General features: G+C 44.4%; 1 protein-coding gene across 1 annotated transcript in view; it reads right to left on the reverse strand.

Annotated features, from left to right (window-relative positions):
• Positions 1-1,774: 1,774 nt before the first annotated feature.
• Positions 1,775-12,132, reverse strand: part of FBXL17 (F-box and leucine rich repeat protein 17) — a 2,179,700-nt gene continuing 2,169,342 nt past the window's right edge. The window contains exon 9 of the mRNA XM_069625476.1: positions 1,775-4,716. Coding sequence (XP_069481577.1) covers positions 4,579-4,716 — 138 coding nt within the window. The 3' untranslated portion in view covers positions 1,775-4,578. The remainder of the gene's footprint in view (positions 4,717-12,132) is intronic.

Raw genomic sequence — 12,132 nt, forward strand, 5'->3', positions numbered from 1 at the left:
GTAGAAAAAATAGCACACAAGAGCATTTCCCAATGCATTTTCATGATGCGATTGTCCACAATATATCAATATTCAGTATCCATGCTGGCTGCACCAATATATGCTAGAATCCCCATGTAAGAACCATAATGTCAGTAAACATGCCATGCCTCTGGAAGAAAATCTTTACATGCTGGCTGCAGCAATGTAGGTCACTATTCCCCTATAAGGAGATGCATCATGTTGCTTTGCCCATCATGTCAGTAAAAATAATCTTTCATTTTGGGCCCTAGAGGCTGTGCTTGCCCTAAATCAGCAGCATCTCTCCCTGCATGTTCGCACATACACACATTTTTAGACATGCAAACTTCAAGATACAAACTGCACTCAGATTCACACATGCACACATTCACAGTTGACAGAAACAATCACATGCATGCCAACATCCTATACAAAACATTTCTTTTTCCTAACCTGCATCACACCTCAGCTCCTCCGTAGCTCAGGTATCCCACTGTGGCCTGGGTGGCCCACTGGTTCCTGCACACCCCGAAGACAGGAACCAGAAAGCAGGGGGAGGTGACAATCAAAGACTTCTCCCTTCCTGGTTCCTGACATGCATGTAGTAGCTAAAGCACGTTCCTCTGAATACTCCAGACCCCTACAAACACTTGGGCCAAACACCCCAGCCCTGCTTGGCCTTTTGGGTATGTGCATCTGGAGTACACCACACCAGGAGAAATCGGGTTTCCCTTGCAACAAAGCCGGTTCAGGGATGCTTCCTCGGCTGCAGTACGCAGCCGAGCAAGCACTCGGGGTGTTCACTGACCTGGCTTGGCTCCTCCTTGAAAGCTGGTGATTCAGTGACAATGTCCTTTATAGATGTGCTGCTACTTAAGCAAACCCATGAACTGCTGGACCTTTTTGAGATGAGACCGTCCTTACACTATATGTTTTGGTTTGACAGAGGAGAGGAGCTTATTGTGTTCAATGAAACCTGTTTCGTCCCATGAATATGTTTGTGCTATTTGTGGACTCCCGTCGGCTACATGACAGCAGACATTGGTTGCAGTTGAATATTTTCTCTAGTTATAACCAGGTTGACTGAACATTCAATTGCATTGTGTTGCTCAGATCATGCTGCATGGTTACACCTAAATACTCTGGTCTGCCTTCGGCTATAACCGAGTTCTCCTGTTTTTAGAAGATTACCTTTGCAGCCTGAAATGCTCACGAATATCTGGGCTGGTTGCTTATGATAGACTTCCTATGCAAGATGTACATATAAGAAGGTCAACAAAGTACAGGCAATTTGAAACTTGTATCTACTATTTGATAAGAGTAGGATACACATAGCTGCCTGGCTGGAGATTTGCTGTAAGAGGCAGAAAATAGAGCAGGCGAGCGAGAACACACCTGTTGCGTTTCTCCGTTTATTTGAAAGCATTCACCCATTGAAGTGAGTCAGAAGGAAAGACTGCATGTTCAACAATAGCCAGAGTTAGAAACGGACTGCTCTCTTTGCCAACTTGGTACCCAATGTCACCCACAAACTATGATTTTGCAGTGGAAAGATTCCAAAATCAGAGAGCACTATCCTCCGGCCTCCGTAGAAGCAGCAGCAGGGGAGAGAAGATAAAACTCGGACTCTTGGGGGTTTAACAAGGATGGCAAGTGGAATCATTTTCCCATGATATGTTGCGTTCGCCAGCAAAGTAGTAAATGCCCATTCCCAAAAAACGATTACAATACATCTTCTCCTGCAGGTCCTGAAGAACGGCACAAAATTCAGATCACCACTTTGCACCAACATATTTCGTGGTCTTTATTTTGAAAATATGGCTGCCATTTGTATTCAGATAAAAGCCCTATATGAAACATTCATATATATGCGTATGTGCTTCAAAGGACAGCCTTTGGTGATGCAATCAACACAATATATGTTTCATTGACTGTCCATGGATTACAATCACACCCAACCAAAAATGCAATGTGTGGAGTTATAAAAACATGGCATTTTAATGCGACAGCTATTGAATAATAATGCCTGCATGAGTAGCAAATTTAGCCAAGGGCCATCGCTCCCGAAATGAAACGATAGCGTGTGAAAATGTGGATCTGTTGCAAAGTTGAAACATCACAACATTTCAAATGAAATTTCAATGTGCACTCCTTCGACGTCACTGGATAATAGTGCTTTTAAACATCAAATGCTTCCTCTTCATCTACGAATGCATTTTGTTTGAGCTTATAGATATTTTATTTTACATACAGCAAGGTCGTAATGGTTTTCAAGGTAGGAAGCATTGTTTAGCACAGATTGTAGTGGGCTTCTGTAAAAACACTATTACAATATTGCCAACTCAAACCTAGTCGGGGCATGAGTACTACAACTACATAAAGCAATTAATACAATAGCATTTTGAAGACAATAGGGGTGATTTTGTTAGCTTTGTACAGTCTTCTATACAATACTAGCTCACGCTAGTCAAGAGAGAAGGACGCCTTTTTCGGTGGGGCAGTGCAAAAACGTAATTATTTTAGAGTCAAAAATTGAGTCACATTGTTATAAACACTAATCATAAGAGGCAGTCATTGGTTAAAACAAACAGCCAATATTTCTTATTAAGGAATAATGTAAACATGGTTTCTTCTGGATTGTCTTTTCTTTCTCATTTCCTTCTTAAGTAATTACTAAACATGCCCAGTAACGTACAATAATGACATTTTAGGCTACATGTTGGAGGACAGATCCAGTTTCCAAATCAAGAAAGATCCTGCTTTGCCTTAATGCAACATTGACCATTTTTAAAATAAAAAACCTATAAAAAAATGTGAACGCGAGCGATTCAACCTCTAACCTCGCCTACTACACAACCCTCATGAATGTGAAAGAAATCACTTTGTCTGCAGAACTTTAGTTACGTTTCAGAGCAACTGTAATGGTTGGGGGATGTTGATTAGTCCAACCCCTCATATCAGGGAGAAGTTCCCAGTTACTTTTCAGGGCCACCACACATTTGAAGAACACTGTTGCCACCCTATCCTGGATGCATAGAAACACCTGTTTCATTAACAAATTGACAGACTAAGCGCTGATGAGTTATTTTAGAGTATTTCCCAAAATTGTGCAGCTTTCAAGTTCACTACATATAAAATAAAATCATGCATTTCAAAAAACTGGTTTCGAATATTTGTGACAGCTGCAAATTAAAATCAGCAAGAGTTTGTGTTTGCTTCATCGTAGCACCTGAATGTACAGTCTGCATTTTATCACAAAAAATAACAAAAAAAAGAGTTGCAATCTCTCCTCGGTCTCTGGAGATTTGCAGATTTCAAGGATTGCAATTTAACTGAGGACAGTCAATTCTACAGGAGGTTGTGTTCTTGGACAGCTAGGTTCCCATGGGCATGATCAATTCTAAAGGTTGTCATTAATGCATGGTCATCCTAGGGCCCGCAACCACATCGGATTCGTTCCCATTCTAATATAACATTCTGAAGGCTTCAGCAGATACCAATTTCATATGCTTCAAAAACAAGAAAAAAGGCCACGGGGAAGAACAGCTGGCTCTGGCCACAGGGGCAAAAGCAAACACAAAATAAATTAACAATGGGGTTTGCTATTAAAGCATTAATATGTGGGAGCTTGTAAAACAATTCTAAAACTATAATGACACCATTAGAACCGAATTAGGCCCAACACCATATTTAGACTGGAAGGATTGTCTCTTGGGGGAGGTGTGGAAGGATTTTATGAAAAGTTAAAAGGTGATTTTAAATCTATGTTTCAATGTTCACAGATGCCATTTTGTAGTGCTATGGGTTACAGTCCACATTAAAATGAGGAAATATATAAAGGACCTACCAACCCTTTCATTATAATAACCCCCACAAAATGTTACTTAAGAATACAGCTTTTCTTTCGGCTCAAATGGGTTTAAAACCCTCCCCATCCCCTAGAGAACTTTCATTAATATTTTGAAGGTGTTTGTGAACTGCACATTGCTATCCTATGAAGCCAACTCTGTATACATAAAATGTCGGAAATCTGTTTAACTGCAAATAAGAAACATGTTCATGGAATAAGTATTTGTGACTAGAATATTACATTCCTTATTTTAAAGGCATTATAACCAAGGAATCACACAAAATCCAAAAGAGCTTTTGACGTAGGACTACCTCAGGATTTCTTAAACGTTGGCTCCTTAGCTCAGTCAGATCTCTTCATAACTTGCTACACAGACAAATGTTTCATTGAACATTGATTCATCGAAAGAGCAAACAAACATAAAATGGTGCGGCTATGCATCACCAGCCTCTGTGATATTGTACACGGATCTGGCGCTACTTGATCCACCAACTAGCACGTATACCACATCGAATGTCTGAAGAGGAATTCCTCGTCAAGCCTCCAGACTTGAAACAAAATCAATGTTTTAAAAAAATTTATCAATTTGACAAAATGCAAATGAGACTATTGGATGAATAGAAAAAATAGAAAGTACAGAATAAATTCTTGAAATTCTTTCGTAGTATTTCCATCTTCATTTTTCAGTTTTTTAGTGTTGTTGCAACTTGGTCTTCAATGACAGAGTTTTAGGGGGCAGTAGATGCGTTTGATGTCCAACCCATTCGATAGGCTCGCTCTAAAGTCCTCTTGCAATCTTGAAGTACAGTACTGAAGGTGATTTGAGGATACTGTTGCACAAGCTGCTCCACTGTCACCTCATTCACCTACAAAGGAATCAGAAAGACATATCTCAATTCTGAAATCGCAAAGCAATATTAGCCGCTTTGTAAGAGGCACTGGCTGAGATGCATGCATTGCATGCTGCTAAGTGTGAAGCAATCGACCTTCTAAACTGTTCTAGAAACAGCAGCACGGCTGACATTTTTTTTTAAATCACACGTAAAGGTTTAACAATTTGAGCATGTGAAAAGTATATCTAGAGTCTCATGAAAATAGGAAGGGGCTTGATTTGGAGGGAGGAAAGCTTGATCTATACTCGTGCCCAGTAGTTCATACCTTGCATCTAAATTTGAAAATATGCTAAGAGAATCATTTACATGAAGTTTGCCACAAGATCCGACACCGAAGAGCACTCAATCTAAAAGAACGGTCAGTCCCCCTGTATGCTGAATGTCAAAAACAATCTATTTTTTCAGTCGCATGCATCCAATCACCTCTTTAATAAAGCAAATCCTATTTTTTTACTATATAGACATGTTTCTCTTTCGTTTGCGTTGTGCCTTTAAAAATATATTTCTCCAAACCGTGTATTGGGGTATATGATTGCAAAGTGTTTTAATGTTACCATGGCTGAAGAAGGATAAAAGAGTGGTATCATCGGTTGTGGGTGTGCTCCTGCGTATCTTATGTGGTGCTATGAACTCTGCCACATAATTTTATGAGTACTTTGGCAATCTGTATATTTTGTCTCCGTGTCTATTTGATGTTTGCATGATTAACTTTTATGGCTTTTATACCACCAAATAAAGTTGGTTTTGATTTAATTTGATTTCTTGGAATGGGTTTCAGTGGCAAACTGGTTCCAGGGAGCAAGTTCTAAAAATATAAGTTAGGTTAGTAATGTGCAAACGGAATGCTTAATGTCATAGGAAGTGACGTTAGAGGACAGGAAATCATAGCAAGACAATGCAAATGCCTTTTAATAATCGGATTGTATCTGGCACCTTAGGATAAATTCCATTGATTGTCAGTAAAACACGTTTTATCTTTTGCTACACAGGCCGACACCGAACAGCACTCAGCCTACAAGAACAGGCATTCCCCCTAAGGGATGGCTACAATGCCATAGAACGGAACTCACTGTAAGTGTAAGCCTGTTCCTCAAAAACAAACTCTCTCCTGAAATAGACACACGCACATACAACACATACGGTAAAGTCTTTTGACCAGCGCGCCCTGTGACGAACCTCAGGACATTGTCCCTTCTCCTCTAGGGGGGAGGCCTTTCCAAGGTGGCCAGGGCAGTTCGTACACAATACAATAATCCCTCTGGAGGCGGTGCACATCGGGAGTATCACCTGGGAAGGGAAGCCCTTGATGGGACTAGGGACGATCATCTTCAGTCGATGCATATGTATAATCCCGCTGAAAGTCCTTCAACCCCTTTTCAGGAGTGAAATCCTCCTCCTATCTCCCTTGATAGGACTGATATGTTTTATTGTAAAACCAACCCAAATAGTTAATTCATGCAGAGTAAAGAGCTAACCAATATTGACATTGACTTGTTACATCTAAAACCATATACTGAGACGACCCAAGGCTGGAACAGGGGCAACAAGAAGTCATTTTGCAACTCCCACTCGTAGGTGTTGAAACGCAAGTGACTGAACTGATCTGCTTCTGCATTGCTGTTCCCTTGCGAGCTGGACTGCTGAAATCCAAATCCCCTCCGTCAGGGCCCATTACCAGATCGAAACCGCCTCCATGCCTAGGAGGGGGTAGGGGGAACGGGTACCACCCTGCTTATTCAGGTAAACATTGTAGTAGAATTGTCCATCCTGTCCAGAACCAACTTGTCCCTGATTAGGGGCAAAAATGCCTTGAGGGCCAGGCCCACTGCCCAGAGTTCAAGCAGATTGAAATGTAGGAGGGCTTCCATCCTCGGCCATGCTCCATGAATCGCAATGCCTTCCAGAGTAGCCCCCCAGCCTGAAAGAGATGAGCCTGTCGTCATCACCAGAGAAGGCTCTTGTTGGAGGAAGGGGGCTCACACTGAAACATTGCCATCCATCAGCCACCAGAGTAGACCGGTCAAAAGGAGCTGTGGAATTGGGATCCTGTCTGACGGAGACCCTGTCTCCTGATCCCAATTGTCTGCCAGGTGGAGTTGGAGGCACTTCATCTCGAGACAGGAGTGCTAAGCATGCAGGATGCCATCAGGCCCAGAATGTCCTGGAACCACCATGACAAGGTGGTCGAGTTGACCAGAAAGTGCCTCACCGACTTGCGGAGGGACTTCAGACAGGTTTAGAAATGACAGGTCCAGACTGGTTGTACTTGGATAGCAATCAAAGCACTTGTTTGCAAGAGGAACTGGGTCCATTGTCTGCATCTCCAAGAGGGACAGTATCTACAATAACATCGCCGGGGACCCAATCGGACGAAGAGGAGGAGAGGATGGTAGAGGCCAAGGAAGAAGACTGAAGCCCGTGGAGACTACAGATAGGAGCCATGGGTTGCTAAAAAGACGCTTCCAGGTGTCCTGGAACAGAGCAAAACAGCCCCCCACAGGTGAACTGTGTTCACCGACCCCGACGTCATTACTTCTTGGCATCAGATGCAGGGGAAGAGTAGAGAAAGCGGAAAAACCAGTGCAACATCCTCTGCTGCTTTCTTCTGATTTCTTCTGCTGTCACTGCGTGACCTGTCAGGCCTCTGTGTACCTCAATCTTTGAACCCCTTGAATCTGGAGAATGTTCTCTGTTTCAACTTGGTCCTACCATGGGATTGAGTGAAGGATTTCTGACCCGACTTTGTCAGGATGGCCAAAGGTCCACACCCTCGAAGGGCATATCTAGGATCTGCTCCTGTACGTCAGATGAAAACTTTGTGGCACTGTGAGAAAGGTGAGGCATTTTGCCCAGGCTATTCCAGGGGTTCTTTTGTTCAGGAGGCCAGGGGAGGGCCATCGCTCTTGCATCCCAACCCTAGGGGCAGACGAGCAAGGGAGGACCACCTGGGCAGGGGATCCTAGGGGTCTATGGGAGATGCGCCCTCGGGAGAGACATGGTATTCCTCCCGGTCCGATAAACCCCCTACCCGACATCCCCTCAGTTGTCATGGGAAATTGTCTGCAGAGTCCCATCATACCCCTAAGCTGAAACTACAAATATCCTCCTGACTCAGACCAACTCCAGGGTGCCCTATGGGACTGAAACTCATGACTCAAAAATCCATCTAGTAAATAAAGGCGAGTTGACATTTATCCAGTACCAAATCCAAAATGGGTTATTCCTGTCAGAAAATAGGTAATGTAGCACGACATTGCCCCTTCAGGAAAATCAAGCCCATCATTCACCAAGGGCCCACCATAGGTAAAAGGAAAACTGTTAAAGAATCCCCTCCTAGATCCATTGGGAGTGGGTGTGGGACACCTAATGGTGAGGCGCAGTATTCCTCCCTTTAAAACCATTACTCCCTCTTTCCAGATCAAGTACATGAGTCTTGTAACTCCCCCACCTTCCCTGCATGAACACAGTTACATTCCCTTTACACACTGGAGAAAGAGACTTGAACATGTCCCGGTGTTGTGGTCAGGCGGAGTCAGGCAATTGCCTGGAACAACTCACACCTGAATCCCCTTTACCTTCCCCGCCTGGAGAAAAGGCGGAGCATGGGAACAAATCACAAGCCACTGGGGTACCGTCCTTGGCACCAAGAACAAAGCTGCTTCAGTGAAAGCAACACAGCCAGTGAGTTGGGGAGATCGATGCAAGACCGGTCTGTGTTAAAACCAAGGTTGCAAGCAGCAATACTGGATGGCAAGCGCTGGTACGAACATTGTTAAAATGCGTGTGATAAGAGATGCAAGTGAAGTTAAACTGCTGATGAGTGATTGAACTTTAAAGTAAGCTACAATACACTTGACGCAGTGGTCCGGCACTGCATGGGTGCTCAAATGAAGGTTTCAGTAAGGTATCCAGCTGAGAAGTAAGAACGGTAGATAAAATTGGTCCGAGCCCGGCAGAGGGAGACCAATTGAAAGAATGAATAAATGTGCATCCTGGTCCTGCGACTGGTCAAGCAAAATCCCGCGCACAGTCTAAAGTCTTCGATTTTGAGGAAATAAAGAAAGTTTGGGAAAGTACGTGAACTTTTTTTGTAACTTTCTTTATTGGTTTTTCAACAATGATATAATATGGCATTACAAGACCGTGCACCGGTCAACGTGACCCCTGACCCTCCCTGCCCCCCTCGATTTGGTCCCCCACTTGATATTTAGCACTGTTTCTTATCAGTTCAATTGCCGTCGTTATTTGGCAATCGTGGCAGCTGTTGAGGTTTCCGGTTGTTCGTGTCGGTTTTGTATTGGTGGGGGAGACTGTGAGATTGTGTCGTCGTCTGCATCTAACAGGTATGCTATGTACAGGCCCCAGATGTCTGGGGGACGTGCGTGGAGGGGCAGAGTCTGTATGCAGTTTGTTTCGAAATCTTGACAATAGGTGACATCCTGTAGCCACTGCTTCAGTTTTGGTGGCGGTCCTCTGCCCCAGTTGCAAGCTATTTGTCTGCGTGCCAGGACAAGGAGTTGGTTTGCCAGTTTTCTGGTATACTCTGGTAATTGGTTGGTTAAGCCCAACATGGTCAGTGTTAGGTCGGGATCCAGTTGCACTCCGATTATTGCTGATATATTCCCTAGGACCGCTTTCGAGAACGCTCCTATTTCGGGGCAGGATCATGCCAGGTGGACAAAGTCGGCTTCCGAGTGCCCGCAGCGTGAGCAGGAGGCGGAGATTGTCGTCCTTTGGGTGTGAAGTTTTGCTGGAGTGTGGTAGACCTGATGGACAAAGTTGAAGTGAATTTGTTTGTACCTTGTGTTTATTGCCACTTTCTTTGAGAGTCGAAGTATGTATCACCAGTCTTCTTCAGGTATTGTAATGTTCAGAGCTCTCTCCCACCTTGCTCGAGCTTTTGAGCAGCGTGTGCGTTTTTCAGTTAACAGGGTTTTATAGATATTCGACACCAGGCGGCCTTCGCCTTGGGCCTGTATCACTCTGTGGAGCAGTGGCCATGTCGGGGGTTGGAGTGGAAATGTGGCAATGTTGGTTTGTATGGTGTGTCAGTTTCGGTAAAACATGAAGACGTCCAGGGCGTTGTTGCCTCCTTTGTCACGGGCTTCTTGGATCGACAGGAACGTGCCGTTTGGAAAAAAGTCGCCCAGTGAGTGGATTTGTAATTTCTTGGTCCATAGCTGGAACACTTTTTCTGATGTTATAGGTATCCCTGGAATGCTTCTCACCGGAAGGAGGGGAAGAGTATCTGGTTTGGATTCCATTTCTTTTAGCAATTTTTTTCCATATTGTGTGCGTCGTGACCATTGTGTTCATCGGTGTTGAAGGTGTCGGTGGTTTGTTGAATATGACTGCACGAAGTAGATAGGGCGTTGCTAGGGCTCTCTCAATTTGCACGTATGGCCGTATGGAGTGTATTGCATACCAGTGGCTTGGGTACTGGGCTTGTGCTGCCCAGTAGTAGCCCTCTATGTCGGGTAAAGCCAGTCCGCCTTGTGTTATGGGAAGGATCATAATGCTGTGGGCTACTCGGGCAACCCTGCCTGCCCAGACTAGGTCGAGAAGAATGGACTTGATTCGTTGTAAGAATTTTTGCGTGAGTAGTAGAGGAATATTTGTGAAGAGATAGAGTAGTTTGGGGAGAATTACCATTTTCCCTAGGGACACTCTGTCCCAAAGTGTGAGGGGAAGCGTTTTCCATCTGTTCACTTTGGTTTGGATGGTGTCGAGTGTCATCTAGTAGTTGTCTTGCATGATGTCTGTGCTGGATCTGGACATAAGTATCCCTAGATATCGGACCTTCGAGTGTTGCCAGTGGAAGCCAAAGTCGTCTTGGAATTCTTTGGTTGTTTCAGAGAGGGAAAATTATCGATTTTGAATTAAAGAGTTTTAGTCCTGAGAAGTTGCCCAATTTGAGAACTGCTCGCATCCCTGGGTTCAGGTTGTCTGTCACGAAGGAAGAGTGCTATGTCGTCGGCATATAGTGAAACCAGCAATTTGTGCGGGCCGAAGGAGAAACCTCTGTGCAGGCGATAAAGCCTTAGGTGTGACGCTAGGGGTTCCATGACCAGGGCGAAGAGCAATGCTGACAGTGGGCAGCCCTGCCTGGACCCTCTGCGTAGGATGATTTCGGAGGAGCTTTTGTTTCCAAGTTTAATTTTAGATGTTGGGTGTTTGTAGAGGAGGCCTATCATTTGGATGAATCGCTTGCCGGGGCCCATTCGTTCTAATATTGCAAATAGAAAGGCCCATTCCACAGAGTTGAACGCTTTCTCAGCATCGAGAAGCACTGCCACCGCTTGGTTTTCTGGGTTAAGGACCTCCATTGCTCCGAACATTCTTCTGAGGCCAAAGGATGTGTTTCTGCCTGGAACGAATCCAGCCTGGTCCGCCAGCACCATTGCGGGCATGAGTAGAATCAACCTTCTAGTCAGGATTTTTGCAAAGATTTTGTTGTCAAAGTTTATTAACGATATGGGCCTGTAGGAGGCGCAATCTTCCTTGGGTTTACCTGTTTTGGGCAGGAGAATGATGTTCGCCATATAGAGTGTTGGTGGGAGCTGGTCTTTTTCTATGGCTTCTTCGTAGACCTGGAGTAAGAGCGGGGCTAGGATACCTGTGAAGAATTTGTAAAATTCACCTGTTAGGCCGTCAGGTCCTGGGGCTTTGGTGCTCAGTAATTTCTTGATGACTTCTAGGATCTCTTCCGTAGTGATGGGTGCGTTCAACGGCTCACGTAACTCGGCACTCGTCCAATATAGTTCGTTTGTATTTAGGTATTGTGTTATTTCGGTAGCATCCCTGGAATAATTGGAGTTATATAGGTTTTGATAAAATGTACGGAACGTTTCTAATATGTCGTCTTCAGAGCATACACGGGTTCCCGATGTGTCCAGCACTGCTTCGACTGTCGTGGGTTTTCGTTCTGCGGTGATTGTACCGGGTCTTTGACCTTCGCCGTACTGACGGATCTTGTGGTGACTTGTTAGGAATTTGGGTTCTCTTTCTGCTAGTGTTCTGAAGGTTTCTAGTTCTGTCTTAAGTGCTGCGAGCGAGCTGAGAGTATTTGTGACTATTACTGCTTGTTCAAGTGTTTTGAGGCGATCTTCGCATATGTTTAATTCTCTCTTCAACATCCCGGCGACGCTACCGTGCCTTGGTTTATTTCTAGAAATGTGCTCAGTTCAGTACGCAGTTCATCAGCAAAGATTTGATCTTGAAGGGCTCTGTGCTTGACTCTCCATTGGGGTCTGGTGAAGTTGTTCCGAGACGTTGTGCACACTAAGGTGACCGCTGAAGGATCTGAGATGGACCTGGGGAGAATTTGGCATTCTCCCCATTGAAGTCTACTATGAGCTGACATGAAGATGTAATCGAGTCTCGAGCTGG

The sequence above is a fragment of the Ambystoma mexicanum genome, chromosome 6p (genome assembly GCF_040938575.1).
Source record: "Ambystoma mexicanum isolate Mex_15411 chromosome 6p, UKY_AmexF1_1, whole genome shotgun sequence".
NCBI lineage: Eukaryota > Metazoa > Chordata > Amphibia > Caudata > Ambystomatidae > Ambystoma > Ambystoma mexicanum.